Raw genomic sequence first — 22,702 nt, forward strand, 5'->3', positions numbered from 1 at the left:
CATGTCTGTGTGCAGATATACCACTCTGCTCTATTCCGGTGGTCGATGACCACCACATACGATTAAACGCTTTTGGACTCTGAAAACTTTTGTTTGACTTGAAGAGTTACCCCAAAATATTATACCATATGATATTATGGAATGAAAGTAGGCAAAGTATGCAAGCTTTTTCATTTTTATGTTGCCTATGCCTGCTAACACTCGAATTGCAAGTACAGATTTGTTAAGGTGTTTCTGCAGTTCTGTGGTGTGCTCCTCCCAACTGAATTTATTATCAAGTTGTAATCCCAGGAATTTAAGACTGTCAACCTCTTCCATCTGCTCTTCTTCATACTTTATGCATATGCCGGGTGGAAACCTCTTACAGGTTCTGAATTGCATATAGTGAGTGTTTTCGAAGTTTAATGTCAGCTTTAAACCATTTATTAATATCCATGAAAATATCATTAGCAGATCTTTCTAGAACTACACTCAACGTACTATCTATTGCAATACTTGTGTCATCTGAAAACAAAACGAACTCTGCTTCTGCCAGTGTAACTGATGAGAGATCATTAATTTCCACAAGAAAAAGCAATGGCCCTAAGATGGATCCTTGTGGGACACCACATGTAATTTCTGACACCCTTTGTTTCCTGTTAGCGAGGTAAGACTTGAACCATTTTGCAGCACTGCTCGTGACACCATAGAATTCTAATTTATTTAAAAGTATGTTGTGGTTCACACAATCAAATGTCTTTGACAAATCACAGAAAATACCTGCTGCTTGTAATTTGTTATTTAATGAATTAACTACATTTTCACTGTAGGTGTAAATAGCCTTCTCGATATCGGAAACCTACAGAAATCCAAACTGTGTTCTTGATAATATGTTATTTGTGGTCAGATGGTTGAGAAGCTCCCTGTACATTACTTTTTTCTAAAATTTCTGAGAATGCTGGCAAAAGTGAAATCGGCCTGTAGTTTGATGGTATCTCTTTATCACCTTTCTTGAATAGAGACTTACCATCTGCATATTTTAGCCAGTCATGAAATGTCTCAGTTATAATTGACTGGTTACACAAGTAATTTAGAATTGTACTAAACTCACAAGAACATGCCTTAATTAACTTTGTTGATATTTCATCGTAACCACTAGAATGCTTTGTTTTTAAAGATTTTATTATGGAAATTATTTCTTTTGGTGAAGTGAGTGACATATTCATGTACCTGAAGCTATTTGTAAAGACTAGTTTCAGATATTCAAGGGCATTATTTACTGATCCTGACAATCCCTTCCTATCAGTAACGGATATAAAGTACTTGTTAAATAGATTTGCCACACTATGCCCATCGGTTACTAATGTTTCATCTACCCTTAATGCTATTTGCTCCTGTTCCTTTCTGGTTCTATCAGTCTCCTCTTTCACTATATCCCATATTGTTTTTATTTTGTTCCCTGACATTGCTATCTTCTCATAGTGCATTTGTTTAGATGTTGGAATTACTTTTTTTAATATTTTACAGTATTCCTTGTATTTAGCCAAATCATCAGCATTGGAGCTATTCTTGGCCGACAGATACATTTTCCTTTTTGTCTTACAGGAAATCTTTATTCCTGGTGTAGTCCATGGTTTTATTATAGACTTCTGTTTAATTTGAGTAACTTTTAGAGGAAAACAGTTTTCGAACATGGTACTGACATTGTTCATGAATGTGTTATATTTTTCATTCATGTCATGAGCACTATAAACATCTTCCCAGTTCATATCTTTGAGCAGTTTTCTAAAACACTCAATTTTTGATTGATTGACTACTCTTCTGTACTCAGATTTAGCAGTCTTGATAATCTGCTTAGAATTTATGTCTAAAACCGGGAGCTGCATGTTATGATCTGATAGTCCATTTAGTACAGGTTTTATTATACGATTTTGTTCCTTTGATTTGTCTATAAAAATGTTATCAATGGCTGTCCTTGAGGATTTTGTGATCCTAGTTGGAAAGTTTACAGTATGAGTTAGATTGAAAGACAACATTACTAACTGCAGTAAATGTTTACTGGAAGATTGAATTAGAAAATCTGTATTAAAGTCACCAGCAATCAAAATTTCTGTGTGTCTTGCTGTTAAATAACCCAAAAAGAGCTTCTAGATGATTTATGAATAGATTATAATTTCCTGCAGGTGCTTGGTAAATAGTTACTATTATATAGGATCTGTTATGGAACTCTACTTCTGTTGCACATGCTTCTAGATACAGCTCTAAACAGAATTTATTAATGTCAGTGTTCTTGAATTTATGGCAGTTTTTAATAAATGTGGCAACTCCTCCTCCATCCATATCTACTCTGCAGAAGTAGGAAGCTAGTTTAAATCCTGATATGTCTAACATATCTATAGCAGTGGTCACTTTATGTTCAGAGAGGCAGATTATGTCAATTTGGTTAGATGAATTCATTTCATCAATACAAATGAGTAGTTCATCAACTTTGTTTCTGAGTCCTGGAATGTTCTGGTTTAATAAAGATAACTGATATTGCATACTAATTGGATTATAACTGCTTTGGCGAAGACTACATCTGACAATGACTCTATATCCGAGATAACATGCTGTGCCCTCCCTACCACCTCAGCCCAAACACAGATTTCACTTGATACCCGTATGATCATATATTTGATAGTAGGTGTAGATGTGGTACTGAGTCAAATGCTTTCCGGAAGTCAAGAAATACTGCATCTTCCTGACTGCCTTGATCCAAAGCTTTCAGTATGTCATGTGAAAAGTGGGAGTTGGATTTCACATGATGTTGTTTTCGAAATCCGTGTTGTTTGACATGCTGGATGTCATTCTGTTTGAGATAACACATTATGTTTGAGCTCAGAATATATTCTAAGATTCTACAACAAATCATTGTCAAGGATATTGGACGTTTTGTGGATCACTTCTACTACCCTTGTTGTAGAAGGATGTGACATTTGCTTTCTTCCAATTACTAGGACGGTTTTCCGTTCAAGGGATGACACCATTAGCCCCTGGAGCTTTGTTCAGTTTCAGCTGTTTCTCAAAACCACTGAGACTACCACTTACAGTGAGTCCAAAAAGTATTCATCTAGCTGCATATCTTTTAGAAAAAAAAGTCTGTATAACATGAAAAGAAATGTATACAAAACCTAAGAGCCACTCATCTAAGAAGTACCTCGGTAAGTCATTTTGGTTGAAAAGCAAGGAAAGAAATACATCCAAATCAACAGCAAAGTTAACAAAATAGAAAATGTAATACAAGAGCTAGTTGATAAAGTATTCATCCACCATCAGAACATGTTGAAATTCTGTGTGCAGTGATTAAATTATAACGCTGACCCACGGCACATACTAGAGTCAACCATGCTCGGCCCCACTCCATCACCTGTTGTGGTTCTGAACAGCACCAATATAGTGCAATTAGCACCATGGGCCATAAGAGTAGTGAGACGACGCTGATCGAAAGGAAACTTATTCTGCACTTACATAATGAGTGAAATCTTCTTACGAGATTGCTAAAGTAGTCGGTAGACCTAGATCAACGTTTAAGTCGATAATAGATTAATTTTGCGCAACAAACGTATTAAGAAACCAACAATGTACCGGATGCCCTCAATCTTTGACTGATGCAGACATGATATTTATCATCAGGGAAATGAAGAAGAAACCTAAAATCAGCACTCCTAAGTTGACTGGGGAGTTAGAGTCTAGGGGAAAGAAGGTATGTGCCAGCAGAATTAGAAATACCTTCAAAATGTATGGATATCACTGCCAGGTAGTGTGCAAGAAATTTTGGGTCAGTGAACAGAATCGAAAGAAACATCTTCATTTTGCAATGGAACATAGATTCAAAAAGGAAGTCTTCTGGAATAGAGTAATATTTTCTGATGAGAGTAAATATAATGTATTTGGGTCAGATGGCAGGTGAATGGTGTGGCGTAAGAAGAATGTGGAGATGTTGCTACGCAATATTGTGCCAATGCCGGTCATTGTGGCCGAGCGGTTCTAGGCCCTTCAGTCTGGAACAGCACTGCTGCTACAGTCGCAGGTTCAAATCCTGCCTTGGGCATGGATGTGTGTGATGTCCGTAAGTTAGTTAGGTTTAAGTAGTTCTAAGTCTAGGGGACTGATGACCTCAGATGTTAACTCCCACAGTGCTTAGAGACATTTGAACCATTCTTGTGCCAATGGTTAAACGCAGTGGTAGCTCCTTGATGGCGTGGGGCTGCATGAGTGCTGCAGGTGTTGGAAAATTACATTTCATAGAAGATACAATCACTCACCATATGTATATCAACATTTTAAAGGACAATCTGAATCCTAGTGCTGAAAAATTAGATCCGCAAGGAAATTACATTTTTTAACAAGATAAAGGCTGTGGCTCCTGTACAATACCCGAAAACGACTTAACACCCCTCCTCAGAGCCCAGACATTAATCCTATTGAACACCTTTGGAAAGTAATTGAAGATAGCATCAGGAGAAGAAACATTTCTAACAAGACAGACCTAAAAGAAGCACTTCAAGATGAATGGGACGAAATTCCAGTCTCTCTGACGGCAAACTTGGTCAAGTCGATGCCCAGATGACTACAAGCAGTAATAGCTGCAAAGGGAAATCCCACTAAATATTAATTTTAGTGACTGAAACCATATTTTCAGATTGTAAATTAAAAACATATGAGTGGATGAATACTTGTTGAGGTAGCCCTTGAATAAATTCTCCATTTTGTCAAATTTGTTATCGGTATGGATGTATTCATTTCTTTGTCCATCAATAAAAATGACTTACCAAGGTTCGTTGCATATGACTGAATGTTCACATTTTATGTTCCCTTCATTTCTTGTGACATATACTTAGTTTTTTGTTAAAAATTACAACTAGACAAATACTTTTTGGACTCACTGTATGTCACTCATCTTTTCAGTGGCATGGGAATTGAACTGGGGCAGTTCTTGTGGGTAATACTTTGTAGAGGAGCATTTGAAAAAAAGAGTTAAGCATTCTAGCTTTTGCGTTGCTATCCTCAGTTTCAGTTCCTGTCTCATCTGTGTGTGATCGGACACTTCCTTTGGTGCCACTAACATACAGTCAAAATTTAATACATACAAATAGTGTTTCACATGTATAAGGTTTCCCAATGTAAAGAATAATGAACCTTATATTTTGCTTTCCATTTGCTATACAATTAGTCATTTCAGTGTGTTTATTTGGTGCTGTGAGATCATAAGACTACTACATAACTACACCATTGTCTTTTATACTAGTGTGAAGAAGAAGATAGATTGACGGTAGGAGACAGTTGTACAAGGATAAATAAATGAGTAGGAGAAAACATGCAGTATATAAATTTGTAATTACTGAAGTAACATTGCAAGAACATCAAGGCCCTGGGCTTGCTGCACCCAAATCACGAATAGAGTTTGTGATCCTCTGAGAATTTTACTGCTGCAACTCCTCATCAATATCCTGGATTCCACCTATTCAAAGATTGTTTCTGTTTCAATGCAAGCCCCAGTTTTACTAGTACTCTGTTTGGTGTAAACACAACACCATGCCAAGGAAAATATATAAACTGTCTTTGAGCTGAGCTTTTTGTTGATCTGTAGCAAAGCATGTAACACTTGACATAAAAGTTTTCTGGGTATGGTACTGCGTCATTGTGTGTAAAACTACTGCTAGAGAAAAACCAACGTTTCTGCCACAGTTGCAGTGGCCTTCTTCTGGGTCTACTAGTGCCTTCTAGCTATGCAATGTCCCTTATATTTTGTTGTTACTGTTCATTGTGCATGCCATTATGTCATAATTTTAAAAAGATAATTCATTTCATTGGTCGCTTCAGGAAGAAGGATAGGGAACTTTATTTTAATAGGTTATTGCAATGGAGGGTGAGCGTAACCTCTGTTGTCTATTGGCTCTTGTGTTATGTACCATGCTTTGTGGTCACCGTCTGTGGTCCTTAAGGGGATACGCCTCTAAATGGGCTGCGTTTTTAGCATTATCTTCACCCTCATAGTGCAACTGATCTATAAATGAGAGAGAGCTCAAAACTCTAACACACAATTAGGGTCATTAGTCAAAGAATTTCCCAAAAAACCATTGAGATACTTATTATATCTTGATACTGACAACAATATTTATAATAGTATAAAAAATGAAACACTATTTCACTGCGGTATCATTTTCTTTGGAACCACTGACTGTACAGCTTGGAAAAAGAGTCAGAGTACAGACAACATTCACATTAGTGTTTTATGCCTCCAATTTCCTTCCCTGATGCTGATCTGTGAAAAATAAAAGTTATTTATTTTACTACAACAAAATTGTTTTAAAATGTTCCTCAAATATCACTGACATCATCATCATGTTATAAATTTTTCAGGAAATAGTAGGCAAGGGAGGTAGACGAGGTGAGTTTAACTTCAGTCATTTAGGGGAAAAGTGTAGCTACCCGAATGATGAAAATTCAAGTTTTTGGTAAATCGCAAAAGAAGATTTACATATTTATTGACTTACCACTATGCTCATTTAGAACATTCTAGCTGCATACTACAGTTATCCTCCTGTTTCCTTATCCTCCAACTCTTTCTCTTCATTCTTTTATTTATCCTAGATTCCTTGGTAGAAGCTTCTGCAACTGTCTCTGCTTCGCTTACCTGCCGCTTATCAATAGCAGTTAGAACTAAATGCATATTCCTTCTCATCTGGATGTTCAGTTTCCTTATAACATTGATCCTTGAAATTGCACCATCATTGATTGTTATTATTGCATCCATTACACCAATTTTCAGCACCGTCAGCTCAACACACAGTGTTGGGTATTCTCTCCCATATACAGCTGTTGAAGCTTTCATTTGCATTCTGACAGAGACCACGCATACATTTCCTAAGTAGATTCTTATTTGTCAGATCCCTATGTATAGGCCTAATTACCTACATTACAGAAGGTGGTAGGGAATGCTTGTGGGTATATTGTATGCCTGTAGCATTGCTCAACCAGTACTTGCACCACGAATGTTCCCTGTTTGGATACAAACCATGCTGTGGGGTTTCATCTGTTGACACTCTGTAGAACCATGTTGCCCAAACAGCTCGTCTCATGTTCTCCAAATCTCCTACATTTCTCCTTATTGCTAGTCCATAATATTGAGTCAAAGAATCAATTTCACTTTTTGTTAGATGACCTGGACCACCTACATGTTTTCCGTCTGGCAGTTTTTTTCCACTGAAGTCTTTACATAATTTTCTCAGCTGAGCTCCCATTCTTTTTTGTACATGCCCAACACATTCAAGCTTTTCTATTAGTGTCCCCATATGGTCTGTCCATTAACAACAGGTAGTATGTTGTTTACAGTCTCCATCCCCAAGGTAGCCTATATACCTCACACCATGACTGACCTCTGATCTTCTAAAAATTTTTATAACTCATTTCGTTTCCATGTTTTCACTTGGGCCATCAAAGTTCTTTACACAAACATGGGTGCCAATAAATTTACTTGAACAACCCTGGCAGTGCTTTGTTAGACATTGATAATCTAGTATCTTGCCAGATTCAGTAAATGTGGCAGTTACAGCCCCATTCAGAGAAGTATGACCTCTCTTCTGCCAAGATCCATCAAATGCTGCTACAGCATCTGTATTCTCAGACAAGGCTACTGTTTCTTCTGCTGCTCTTTTCATTGAATGTTCACATACACCACATAAAGCATTATGTATTAATTTACTGTATCTGTCAGTGGAGGTGGAGGCAAATCCATCACTGCACAAAAAGTCTGGGCAGCTCTCCTTCCCCTTCCAGTATATCGCATTGCATAAGCAAGCTGAATATTTACACTGTAATGTCGACTATCAGTTACTGTCAAATTCATAGTATCACTGTGCATCTTACATGAGTTACAAGCAATCACTAACCGATTTGAAAGACCCTTCCTTGCTGTAATGTCCTCATAAACGTCAGTACTACCTTCACAATTGCAGTACTTACATTTCACAGCATTCTACAAAAGTCTTGACAGAATATTTAGGTTCGCATTAACATTTCCATCATTATTGCTCCTCACAATACTACTAGGCTTATTCATCTTACATTCAGAAAGCAAAAGTTTATGTCTAGAAGCACTGCCTGTAGACACAGTTGACATGGGCGACTTTTGAAGCTACTGATGCGCATTATTCGGTTGTGTGGAACTGGTTGCTACAAAACTTTTGTTTGGGGCTAAATTTCTTTACTCTCGGCATTTGTAGCACAGGAAACAGACACACAGAAACAAAACAACACTTAATAACTACAAAACCACACACATATGAAATTCCGAAATCATATATTCTCAAATCTTTGTTTACATTCAAACCATAGCCTTCTAGACATGCCTGTAGTTTGGTTGTGGGAGTTAGTGCCTTCTAGAATACACCTGTGTTAACAATCCGTAACTAACAACAGAAAAAAATGGAAGAACAAAATAATGCATAATGTACTCTGACACACTTGAAACAGACAGATGAGCGTAGCCCCTGTGCAACATTATGTTCAACCTCAATATTAGAATGAATGGAAAATGATAATGCCTATAAACTATACATTTTTGAAATCAGCATGAAATGCTCTTTTCTATAGGCCAAGAAAATTTTTTCAAATTTTTTTGTCATTTTCACAAGCATGTCCCCTTAGTGACCAATGAAATGAACTATCTTTTTAAAATTATGACGTAATGCCATGTGCAGTGAAAAGTAACAACAAAACATAAGGAACACTGTATAGTTAGAATACACCAGTAGAGCCAGAAGAAGGCTGATGCAACTGTACCCAAAACGTTGGTTTTTCTCCATCAGTAGTTTTATACAATATGATGTGGTACCATACCCAGAAAACTTTTATGTCAACTGGCTCTGGCTGCGGAAGCCTATGCAATTACGTGTAACACTCATTTGACAGAAACCTTTCCAGATTGCAGTTTGTAACTTTGTTGATCTGTCATTGAAGTCAACATTTGCACAAATCGTCACACAGATAAAGTTTAAATTTTAAATTTTGTGAATAATATGAAATTACCACCATTGTTCATCGTGCACACTTTTTCAGTATATAGTTCTGCTATGATTTCACATCTGCTCTTAGATACCATTTTCCTAACAGTTTTATAAGTGTAAACTGCAGCTGTTCCACTTTGTACAATATCTGGTGGAGCTGTGCTAACACAAGATTCTTCCACAACAAGAATACTACTTTCCACAACCATATTCTCTAGACTGAGTTCCCTGTTAATTTTATTTAATATGCAGTCCAAAGAATTATATGCTTCAGTAAGTTGGTTGCATATTATTCATGAGGTATATTCTAAGTTTTCTAGTCTTGAAACTAAATGATCACTATTGGATTTTATTTTAGATGTAATAGGTCACTGTTAGATTTCATTTGGTCACTGTTGGATTTCATTTGGTCACTGCCATCTCTCATTTCTGTTTGCATATCTCCCAGTTATGCTAAGATAATTCTTAGTTTATCATTCTGGGCAGGTTTTCTATCAACTTCCACATCTTTTACAGTGTTAAAAATACCCCGAGTTGCATCTGATACTCCTCCACCCCTTGCTTCACTTTCAGCTTCTTTATTGTCATTCATTTCAGCTATATTTGAGAGCATAATACCTCACAAAATACCAAAATTAAGGTCCTAGGTGTATGGAGCTTCTCTTTTCCCCTGAAATCTCATGCAAAAAGCATTTGATTGTGTCTTTAGTTTCATTTTCGTATAAATGTAGAAAACTGCACTATTAGTGAAACAAAGACTCCTCAAAACCAACTGAAAAATACAATGGCAAGAAAGGTACAACAGGCTATGATTAAATAATTCTTCTAGATGTGTACAGGCACCATTTAGTCAATAACCTGTGCTGCTTGCTGTCATATTACAACAAGGTTCCTGAATTCTGTTGATTGTACTCCACTTCTCCTTGTTTGATAAAGAGCCATGGCTTGATATTTTTCTGAAGATGCTGAGATTTCAAAGCTCCTAGCAATTGCTGCTTGCTTTGAAACTTATTGCATCCAATCTTTCAATCTTTCCAATCTGTTAGTTTTTAGAGCAACTTTCCATCTCAGTGCTGCACTACTCCTTAGAAGTCAACACTTTTAAATTTTTGTGTTATTTGTATGTTACACATTTCTCCAAACTTTTTTTTCAGAGGTATTGAAAAGAATCAGATGTATTGCCAAGTTTTTATATCCAAAAGCTTTCATAGCAAGTTCCATTTCCATCACTGATCTTGTACCTATTGAGTACTTCAGAGGGACTAGGAGTAAAAAAGCATGATGTGCTTTGTCTTGCTGAAACTATTGAAGCTGATGCTGCTACATTTATTGCTGTTGTGGGTCTGTGCTGAAGAATGAGAGATGACCTTTACTGCTGTTGCCAGAATCATTGCTTTTGTTGGTTGATGTTGAACTGTATTTTTTGGTGTAAGTAGCTGATGAGTCACCAAAAATTGTTTCATTTATTCATAAATCCATTGTATCCTTGCACTTTACTTTGGAATGGATTTCAGTGATATTTCATCCTTGTTTTTGTGGTCAAATGTTTGTGAGGAATGAAAAAAAAGACCCCCTAGAAATTCACAATTACACAATGGATTTTTGACCAGCTTTTGATAGAAAAACTAACAGCTGTAAATGGACAAATTGGGTATCAAATTGACCAACATGAGGTCTAGTTATGCAAACCAGTGTTTACTCACTTGGGATTAATTGGGGTAATTAGGTAAAACTTAATTAGTGATTTAAGGGAAATTGTTTTCTGAATTTTCTTAGATAATGAAAGAATGGGAAATGGACAAATGGGGTATGGAATTGATGAGTGGGCTGTCTAGTTTTCCAAAAATAGAAAAAAAAAAAAACTTGACTCTTGTGCAGAAAAGAGTGCAGTATTCTGCTGCATCCATTTTCAATAAGCTACCACAAGAACTCAAAAATCTTAGCAGTAGCCCAAACTCTTTTAAGTCTAAACTGAAGATTTTCCTCATGGATCACTCCTTCTATTCTGTCGAGCTCTTGGAAGAGCTAAAAAATTAAGCAAATTCCAGTGTTACATTGTTGATTTTCTTTATTTAAACTTAACGACTTGTCACCTGAATATGTTTTTTTATATTTCATTTTATCTGTTTCTAATATTGTATTATAATTTCATGTATTGACTCGTTCCATGACCATGGAGACTTCTCCTTAATTTGGTCCCACGGAACAATAAATAAATAAATAATCAACATAATTAAGAAAAACTTAATTAGTGATTTGAGGGAAAACTGAATATTTCACAAACCGCTGCTGCTAACTCTGTGAATGAAGTGTTGAAAAGTTCATTTTTTCAAAGCTTAGCTATTCTGTGCATAAAAAGTACGTTGGTAAGAAATTTAACTGCCAAAAACTTGAAAATAAAAAAAAAATTGAAAACAAAGGTCAAATGTTGTGTGAAATGATTTGTCTAAAGGTAAGAAATAAAATTGATTTGCGATACGTTTGATGTGCCTTTGAATTCTTAGTAGCTCTTAGTTTTTTTCCCCCCTGATATTGCTGCTATGTTATTTGTGTGTAGTTCCATCCTGAAGATCTATGAACAAGCAGCACTGATGAATATGTATTGATCTCTCTCTCCCCCTCTCCCCACCTCCCTTTTAACTCTCTTCTTCCCCTCTATATACCTCCAACCAACCTGCCCCCCCCCCCCCCCCCTCTCACACACACACATGATAGTTGTGTCCTATAACAAAGATCACATGACTGAAAGAGTAAAAACTTAATATTTATTACAGGATGCCCATCATATGTTACGCTTGTGGTATCATGAATGCTGTAGAGTGTTTCAAGACCGCCTTGTGAATGACCAGGACCGAGGTTGGTTTGATCAGCTGCTAATCCAGCACATCGAAGCAGACTTTGAAGCAGATCCTGATGAAGTTTTGGGTGACAGAAATATACTGTTTGGTGATTTCATGGATCAGATGGCAGATGTTCGGATGTATGTAGAGATAACAGATATGGCTAAGGTCAGTGAGGCATTTGGAGTATTTTACAATAAATTCACATACACTTTGCAATTCTTTGCCCACTAAGCAGTATGTGTAAATTGGCTTGTGAGGAATCTGTGGTACATTTCATGTTTTACATTAAGTATTACTCATACACATCTTCATTTAAGGGCCACATACATAATATGACAGAAAATGAATGTTGTCTTCAAATAAAATCAGTTCGAAGGAAGTGGATCAGCAGTAATTTTGTATCACCCCTTTATTTCTAAATTCATGGATCAGCTCTGAGGCATGCATATATTTCAACTACAATGTGTCTAGACCATCAAATCCTGTCTTCCTTAGTTTTACTAAACAGATTTAAAACATCAGCACCCTGGAATCCATGATGTCATCTAGTGTGATTGTGGAGGTGAAAAAGCGTGAAAGTGAGTTCAATTTGATCTCAGATTGTTTTTATCTATTTCTGTGTTTTCTCTGTTTCTTCCAATTTGATAAGGATATGGATAAACTCGTCATTGAGTGCCCTAAACCGCAAACGCACACACAAAAGCAAACATTTTTGTAATAAGAAACCTTCTGTTTACCAATGATGGGTTTTCACAGCACTTCTGAGTAACCTGTATATGTGGTGGTATGTCCCCATGCTCAGATGCAGATTTGGATCCATTGTGAGACACCTCTGATGAGATCATCACCCCCTGTCCACATTATTCCACTCTTCACTGGTGAATCTGCATATGTCGTGTAGTGTACATGGTCATTGTTGACATCCAAAAACAGCTCATTTCAATTGATTCCACACGTTTGATTGGGTTCATGTCTGAGGAACAGGCAAGCCACTCCATTCTGGTGAACCTAGCATGCTGAAGGAATGAGCACATGTGTTATTCAGCAATATGACATTATCACCAAAATGTTGGTGATACAGAGCTACTATTGCTTGCAAAATCTTGTCCCTCTATAGTAGATCAGTGAGACTGCTCTGAACAACCACAAGAGGTATTCAGTGGCCGCATATAATGCCACCCCACAACATAACTCCGCCACCACCAAACTACACATGTGGGAGACAGTGTTGGGGGTGATCAATATACCCTGTTGTCTCTAGACATGTCGTCTGTGATTAGCAAGGTACAAACAGGACTGAGTTACATCAGTGAACAGTGTCCAGTGTCAATCCTGGGCTGACCATTCTGCATGATTTCTCACTCATCTGTAACGGAATCCATGGTGATGTGATGTATGATGTGATGCTTGTCATGGTTGCTGGGATGGATATTTGCATCATGCAATCTTAACCTAACAGTTTGATGCTATATATGACACCCTGTGGCATCTTCAAATGCTGAATTCAGTTGGAACACTCAGCCCATTGTTTGACTCAAAAGTCATAGATATTGATCATGCAGTGCACCTGTTAAATGGCGATTACCTGTGTGGTGTAAGTCCTCAACATTAATTGTCCATTGGAACTGATTCCATGTCCACACCACATCACTTTGATTCTGGTGCACACATTGAGCAACTTCCCTGGTTGACAAGACTTATGTGCTTAAATTAAGATTATAACCCTATCATTGGTCGTGACTGGCCTTCATGGTGTGATGGATATTTACTCTTCTCTTCTGCAGACGCCTCTAATGCATCGCTACTGTTGCTTTACTTCAATTGAATGGCTGCATGCATTCAACTGTCATGTATTTTTATGAACCATGTCAGGGATGACCTTCAGATTGGTGCAGGAACAGTTACAATACCAACACGCCTGTATGACATATCAGGGTGATGCAAAACATTTGTTGATGTGATGGAGTACGCATGGTGTGTTTACGGAAAAGGTCAAACAAATTTTGTTATTAACTGCCGTGTACACAATTGGTTCATTTTGATAACCAGAGACATGAATGAGATGCTGCATCTGTAAAAAGATGTCATCAGCAGTTGCTTGCAACAGTTCCGATGACATCTGAGCAGTATGTTCATGTATAATGGCCTTCAGATCAGGTAGAGGCTGAATGTGTCCCAGGTAAATACTTTCTTGAAGATGTCCCCCAGAGCCAAAAGCCACATGAATTCTGATCAGATGATCTTCAAAGCCATACAAGCCTCTGGAGATAAACCATTTGTGAAAGGTTACATTAAGCAGATCTTTCACCGGGCAATCAACATGACATGTTGCCCCATCTTGCGTGAAAGAAGCAGCTTCTGCACTGTTGTAGTCTTCCAAAGCAGGAATCACATGCTGTAGGAGGACATCTCGATAATGTGCAGACATCATGGTATACGTGAACCAGGAATAGAAGTGCTTGTGAATACACACCACACTGTCACATACAGCAAGTGCTGTAGCTCTTTGTGCACATCATGTGGTTTGTCAGTATCCCAAATTCACCAGCTCTGTGTATTCACTGCTCCCTGTGGTGTAAAGCGTGTTTCGTCACTCCATAGAATCTTGCGTGGCCAGATGTCATCAACTTCAATCTGTACTAGAAACCAAAGGGCAAATTTAGAAAGTTGCTGCAGATCACGAGGTTTCAGTTGCTGCACCATCTGGATCTTGTAAGGGTATCAGTGTAAAATAGACGACAAAACTGTCCATACTGTTAATCATAGGCTGGACATTTCTCCTGACACTGCTTAAGCACTAGCACTATCCTGGGCATGTGCTGCATTGTCATTTACAGCAAAAGCAAGCTTCTCAGTTACTTCCACCGGGATAGGACACCTTCGTCTTCCAGGTGCCTTAAAAAGGTCATCCATGTTTTTGGATTTCATTATTATCTTCTTTAAATCATTTAATGACATCGAGCCTCTCAGACCTTCCAGTCATCGGTATTCTCTCAATGCAGCACTGTAATTTACATAAAACAGTTTCAGGAACAGTGCACTGTCTCTCTTCTTGATAATCCTACTGTTCACTCATGTTTTGGCTTGTCAAATGACAGGTTGAATGAAATGATCGTCTGGCATTGTTGGCCAGGATGTCCCATTCGGGTTTGGTCGCCAAGTGCAAGTCTTATTTCAATCGGCCGGCGCCACATTTGGCGAATTGCGGCCAATGATGAGGATGAAATGATGATGAGGACAACACAACACCCAGTCCCCGAGCAGAGAAAATCACCAACCCGGCCGGGAATCGAACCCGGGCCCAGTGCATGGGAGGCAAACATGTCACCTCCCAGCTAAGCAGGCGGACACAGGTTGGATGTTATACTGTAATACAAATAGTGCACATCACCAGATTTTCACTTGGTAGCCACAGTTGGAACTAATGTTTTACCAGTGTAAATCGGTTCTGCATTAACACATTAGCATTCTACCAAGTTTTGCTGCCATACAATAATTACAGCCCACACTGGACCTCCATGAGTAGCTGCACTTCAATTATAACCACATAGTATTGATTCTTTTGTGATGTTGACAATGTTACATAAATCATGCATAGTTTCAATTTGACCAGTTACAGAATTAATTAGGTGATGTCTTCACTTATAAATACATAATTATTTGTAAGAGTTTTTTGATGAAATATTCTGCTTCTTTGGCAGGTTGACGTCTCATGTTTGTTTGTTAGTTTTAGTTTCCCCACTTGAGGCCAACAAAATGATTTCTTCAAACAAACATTGATTTCATCTGCTGGCATTGATTTTAGAATAACTGGAAATGTTTGCTGAAAATGCACAGAATAAGTATGCGATGCATCTCCTATTAGTTCCAGATTACCTCAGGGATCTAGAATATTCTAAAATCTTCTAGAAGTTTCTGTAACATTGTGGAACAGTCTACAACATTCTCCAACATTCTAAAAGGCACATTTGTGCCTGAGTCCCCACTTTCTCACTTGATTCCAAGCTGCTTCTCCACCTTCTGATAAGAAGTCCATTGGTGCAATGCCCTCTTTTGACTCAGATCCAACCTATATAGTTCCATACCAAACCTTCTTCTTGGATGGGGGATAGAGAGCTAGGATACCATAAAACCACCATGGGGCTGTGAGAGTGTGTGGTGGAATTATGGGGGCAGGTGCAGACAAGCCACATTTTCTTATACTATGTATTTGAATTGTAAGTATTAACTTACATCTATTTCTGATAATACTCCCTGTCCACATTCTCTGTAACATGGAGCACTGGGTCATTGGGTGGTGTGAAGTATTCTAATACATAATATCACTTTCATGCTATAGAGGATGCAAATTGCATATTCAATGAACATTATTCATAATATTAAAACTGTTCTGTGAAACAAATTAAATTTATTTGTTGCAGCTGTCAAGAGTTCTTGAAGAAGCTCTCGCTGATTACAACTACTCAAGCACTGCACCAATGCGCCTTGTACTTTTTACTGATGCAGTACGACACACTTGTCGCCTGGCACGGATTTTACGGCTTCCTCGTGGCCACGCACTTCTCCTTGGAGTTGCAGGTTCTGGCCGACGGTCATTGGCACGGCTGGCTACTCATGTTGCTGGCTTGGCTGGTTCTGAACTGCAAATGAGTCGAACATATGGTCTGTCGGACTGGCGTGATGATGTGAAGTCTATGCTCCTGAATTCTGGTGTCCAGGGTCGACAAAGTGCATTCGTGTTCTCAGATACTCAGGTTAGTAATAACAGTGGCAGGTCATGTAAAATGTAGAAACAGTTAATTTGGTTCGAAATAATATTTATAATGCTGATGATGCTAATTACATAATTACATGCAGGGTAATTCAAAAAATATATATAGAAACTAGCGAAGAAACCAGACATTTCCCAGACATTTATTTATAGCTGTGCATCCATGCCTGTACCATGCAGCATTTGGTCTTGTGCTAATGTTTATGACACCATTTCTCCTGAACTATGAGTCATGCACTGTCATAATTTTGTAGGTATATTCAATGGTATATGTGGATACTGTCTGGCGAATGAGTTGCAAATGGAATTGCTAACAATGAAGTAATAAATTTAAACATCATACATGATGCAACAGTTTTTTGTACATCACATTGTTTATATCTCATGAATTGTGTGTCTTATGACAATATTATGACAAGAATAGTTGCTACTCGCCATATAACAGAGATGCTGAGTCGCAGATAGGCACAACTAAAAGACTGTCAGAAAGTAAGCTTTCCACAAATAAGATCGTCATCGGAAATAGACAAAATACACACACACACACGCATGACCACAGTCTCTCTCTTGTCTGAAAGAAAGGTACATGTTTACTTGAATTTGGTCCAGTGGTTTGTATTAAGGAACACCACATGTAATTAATTCCTAATCATATGAAGACTGACTGCCTACTGCACGGGTATTTCACGACATCCTTTGTTTCCTGTTAGTTAGGTAAGACTTGTTTTGTATCACACCTGGAAGGTGGCGTGTGGGTCTGCTCCTGTAAACTGAAGGGTTGGCCGAATGTAGGAAGTGAGTAAGAGCAGGAAAAGGTGAAAATCTCTTGGTACTGCTCTTAGAAATGGTTTTACTGTATCACAATGTTGACTGAATACATAACTTTGCACTGAGGTGCGAAGCCTTAGACCCGTCGTAAGTAGTACATAGTCTCAATAGCAAGCTGAGGTTGAAGTGATGTTTCCAGGCCATCAGCTCTTGATGAAATGGGCAGAATCTGCAGCGGAGCTCATAGATCTGCACAGCGCCTGCTAGAGGGCGCTATTGTCGGTGTCTGTCGTAGTGCCAACTTATGAACTTGCCACTATGCCGTGGCATCATTGCTATCGATACCACAACTTGAACCATTTTACAGCATTGCCAGTGACACTGTAATATTCCAGTTTACTTAAGAAAATTGTGTGATTCACACAGTAAAATGCTTTTGACTGGTCACAGAAAATGCCAGTAGCTTCCAATTTGTTATCTAATGAATTAAGTACATTCTCACTGTTTGTGTAAATAGCCTTTGCTATATCGGAACCATTAAGGAACACAAACTGTGACTAGGACAATACATTATTTGCAGTTAGATGCTTAAGGAGAGACTTGAACTCGGCCTTTTCAAATATTTTTGAAAAAGCCAAAATTGGTCGGTAGTTTTATGGCATCTCTTTATCCCTCCTCCTTCTAAAAAGGTAGAACTTCCGCATATTTTAGCCAGCCTGGAAATGTTCTGCTTATAAGAGATTGATTACACAAATAACTTAAGATAGAACTCAACTTGCATGAGCACTCTTTGATTAATTTTGTTGATATGTTTTCTTAACCACTAGAATACTTAGATTTTAAGGATTTTGTGATGGGCGCTGCTACTTTGGGAGATTTGAGTGTCATTTCCATTTCACTGAAGTTATTTGTAAAGACTGGCCTCATATCTCCTATGTACTGTTTACTGAACCTGCTGTCAGTAGTGGAAACAAAGTACTTGTTTAAGAGGTTTGCAACACTACATACACTTGTTAGCAATGTCTCATTTATTTTCAGAGCCATCCGTTCCTTTTCCTTGCTATCCCCACCAGTCTCTGTCTTCACTATATCCCATATAGTGGCTATTTTGTTGCCTAATGTAATTATCTTTTTCTCATAATTAAGCTGCTTAGATTTCTCATTTACTTGCTTCAGTATTTTGCAGCTGTCTTTGTAATGTGTTACAATGCTAACATCGGAGCTGTTCCTAGATGGTAGATACAGTCTCGTTTTTGTCCCACATGATATCTTTATTCCTTGTGTAATCCATGGTTTATTTTTAGTTTTCTGTTTGATTTGAGTTACCTTTAGGGGAAACAATTTTTGAAAGAGTAAGTAACTTTATTAATGAATTACTAGTATTTTCCATTTGAGTCGGAAGTATTATAAACATCTATCCAGTTCATGTCTTTGAGCAGTCTCCTAAAATTCTCAATTTTTGACTGATTTATTACCCTGCTGTACTCAGATTTAATAGATTTTTTTATCCTGACAAGTTTCATTGTTTAATACAAGATCCTGCATGTCATGATCAGATAGCCCATTTACTATTGGTTTTGTGATATGACTTTTTTTTTTCTAGGTCTGCCTACAAATATATCATCAGTCGCAGCCTCAGATCATTTACATACCCTAGTTGCAAAGTTCATTGTAGGAATTAAATTGAGTGACAGTATTACTGATTGCAATAATCGTTCACTGACAGAGCTTTTCAATAAATCCACATTAAAATCACTTGCAAACACTATTTCCTTGTTGTTTACTGTGAGATGTGGAACATACAAATGCACACACATACATAAATCTATTTTTATAATATGTATGGATTACAAAAGGCTGTAACTGTTTAATGCATCTTTGATAAGATTTACAGAGAATGTGAAAAGTTCAAAATTTAGCTTGTTGTGGAAGCACAGAAAACTAGAGTTAGTATGTGTATGTTGATCAATAAGAGAAAAGTTCCATGTCAAGAGTGTAAATTGCATATTCTGTACAGAAAGTATTGTGCATGTTAGAATTTAACAGTTAAACAATGAAAATTCCCTGTTGGAATATCAACAGTGTTATGAATGAAAATTCCCTGTTGGAATATCAACAGTGTTATGAAAAGGGTAGATTGCTGCTCACCGAAAAGATGAAAGGCACAGCAAAAAGACTGTTATACATTGAACTCTTTGACAGAGCCAAATAGGATTGAGCAGGAGTGGCTGGAGATAGCAGTAATGGTGGGAGGTGTTCTTGCTACTGTGAATGTGGTGTATTTTCCTTTCTGAAGAACGCTGTGGCCGAAACTCAGTGTGTAACAGAATTTAACATTTGATGTTCTGTCATTACCGTTCAGAGAAGATTTCATCAGTGGTAGCGTCAAACACCTCCAAATACCAGAAATATTTGCAGATGGCATCAGCTGCGGAAAGAGAATGTTTGTGCAAAGGAAAAACTACCAGCCAGCCACTTATATCACCACAAAACATTGAAAAAATTTGCCTTTAGTTTGAACGTTGTCCACAGAAATTGACATATGATTCCAGTGGAGAATTATAATTCTACAAAAAATGGTTTGCATGCTCTCTAAATGAAGCTGAAAATTAAATCATATATAGGAAGACTATGTTAAACATATGAATTATGCTACAAAAATGTTGGAAGCCAAATGGGAATTAACATTTCCTGCTCATCTCAATTTTAATGATGAGGCAAACTACTACATAAACAGCAAGAGCAATGAGCACAATATTTGAATATGGGGTACAGCACAACTCACCAAAAGTTTTATTCATGGAGATTAGAGTGTCAACAACTATTTATCTAGACTTTTTGACAGAGCAAGTAGGAACCATCCAGTAGTTCTTATACCATTCTTGGCAGCAACATAATTTTTTTCTTCAGTTTTATGTTTAATACATATACAAATGTCACAGAAAATAGCAATTTTGAACTTGAGAAGTAAGAGCTACCCTACCTTACACCTGTGGATTTCTTTTCATGGCATTAGGTAAAAACTTGGGTGTGTGTTCCTCCTTTGCCCAAAACAATTCAGATTTCAAAATATACATTTCTAATGTGCTTTTATTGGTGACTCCACGTATGCTTCAGATGTGGGGCATGAAATAAATGATCACATAGATCTTGAGCCTGTGACCAAGGATAGTCGTGTAGAACACGTGTAATTTTTTCTGTCGCATTGACATTTTTTCCATTTATGCTCTTGCTTTCTCATTTCAAATATATGTTGTGTGAAATTTACAATGTACATGAAATGAGAATTCTGAAACGTACACTTTGTTTTCTCTACACATCATCTGTCCCTCAGTTTGTGATTATTGGTCTTTGTTAATTTGTTTATGCATTCACAGATCATTTTACTATGGTATTATACATGGGGCAGAAGGTGCTTAGAAAGGCTGGGAGCAATGTGCTTAATTACACCTTAGTGTTGAGACCAACTGGGGTAAATACTAATGTTTATTCCAGATGTTGTATTGAATTAGTGGCTGCATCCATCTAGATTATCTGTATGAGACACATAAGGATTGATTGACTGCTAAAAGAGTGTTGACTTCAAGGGTCTGTGATACATTATCAGCATGTAAACTTGTTATGTTGATGTCTTGCACTGAGAATTTAGAGGCATATTGGACTGGGTTGAGTCTGCTGTGTGCATATCTCTGCCAAGGCTGCAGAACATATGCGCTGCATAGGGCAAAAAATTGTTTATAGTGATATGAAGTACCCTCTGCAACACACTGTACAGTGGCAAGTAGAGTACATATGTAAATGTGTATGCTTTCAGTGAATCACAGTATGACATCATAAATACTTACAACTTGGTAATGTGCTTTTCAGCCTTAAATCACCCTGAATGCACACCTGTAGATATTTTATCTACATTTCAACTTAAATACCCCTAGATCCATAATTCTAGACATTGTATGGTTGTGATTATTCACAGTAGCTAATTGTAAATAAAACAATGGAAAGTACAGGTTGGAATATAAACAATGTCATGAAAACGATAGGTTGCTACTCACTGTAAAGGAGACATGTTGAGTTGCAGACAGGCATGACAAAAGACTTATACATTTAAGCTTTTGGCCAAAGCCTTCTTCAGAAAAAAAACACAAGCAAGCACACATCATGCACACATGAGAACCATCTCTGGGTGCTCCAGTCGGACTGCAGCTGTGTCATGTTGGACGTAAGCAGCATTCTGGACTGGTGCAGTAAAGGGGGATGTGTTGCAAGAATAACTGCCATTAGTGCAGTTCAGAAGAGCTGGTGGTGGAGGTGAGGATCTAGATGGCAAGAGTGATGAATCAGCCAGTGAAATCAAGTGTGTTATTTCCAGCTGCATTTTGTGCCACAGGGTGGTCCATTTTGTTCCTGGGGTGAGATAAGCCTATAACAGGACTGGAGTAGGAGGTACTGGGTGGGTAGATGGATTTGACAGGTCTTGCACCTGTCTCTCCCACAAGGACACGATTCCTGTGGCAATGGGTTGGGATTGGTGGTTGGGTTGGGTGATGAAACACCACTTTAGGAGAGTAGGAGAGGACCGGGGGGGCGGGGGGGGGGGGGCTGGTGGAGCTTTGGTAGGATTTCCCTCCCCTCTATTCATGACATGATGATAGATAATCAAAGCGGTGATGAGGATGTGGTTCAGTTGTTCCAGGGTGGTTTTGAGTGATGGAGGGAGTGCTCCTTTGTAGCTGGTTCTTGATAGTGGCGGGAGAATTGGGGAATGTGCAGATACAGCATAGGAAATCTGTTTGCGGACTAGGTCCGGGGTATAGCATCTAGGTGTGAAGGCTTTTGTCAGGCCTTAGGCATAATGGGCAAGGGAGTTCTTATCACTGCACATATCCCGCCTCCAGGTGGCCAGGCTGTATGGTAGGTATATTTTGGTGTGGAAGAGATGGCAGCTGTCGAAATGCAAGTACTGTTTGTGTTTGGTAGGTCTAATGTGGACTGAGATGTGGATGGGGCCATCAGAGAGGAGGAGGCCAACATCCAGGAAGGTGGCATGCTGGTTTGAGAAAGACTAGGTGGGCAGGTTGTGAAGGAATGAGGATAGGGTGTCTTAGCCCTGAGTCAAGATCATAAAGATATATCAATGAACCTGAAGCAGACCAGTGGTTTGGGTTTTTGGGAGGCTTGGATAATTTCCTGTAGATAGCCTGTAAACAGATTGGCATAGAAGGACACCATGCGGGTGCCCATGGCTGTTCCGTGGATTTGTTTGTCTATCTTCTCTTCAAAGGTGAAGTAGTTAT

The 22,702-nt window shown here is 38.1% G+C and overlaps 1 protein-coding gene across 1 annotated transcript in view; it reads left to right on the top strand.

Moving 5' to 3' along the window:
- The window catches only part of LOC126195465 (dynein axonemal heavy chain 1-like), a 963,710-nt gene that overhangs the window by 538,372 nt on the left and 402,636 nt on the right, over positions 1-22,702 (top strand). The window contains exons 38-39 of the mRNA XM_049934091.1: positions 11,801-12,034; positions 16,291-16,623. Coding sequence (XP_049790048.1) covers positions 11,801-12,034; positions 16,291-16,623 — 567 coding nt within the window. The remainder of the gene's footprint in view (positions 1-11,800; positions 12,035-16,290; positions 16,624-22,702) is intronic.

Source organism: Schistocerca nitens, chromosome 7 (genome assembly GCF_023898315.1).
Source record: "Schistocerca nitens isolate TAMUIC-IGC-003100 chromosome 7, iqSchNite1.1, whole genome shotgun sequence".
In the NCBI taxonomy this organism is placed as follows: Eukaryota; Metazoa; Arthropoda; class Insecta; order Orthoptera; family Acrididae; genus Schistocerca; species Schistocerca nitens.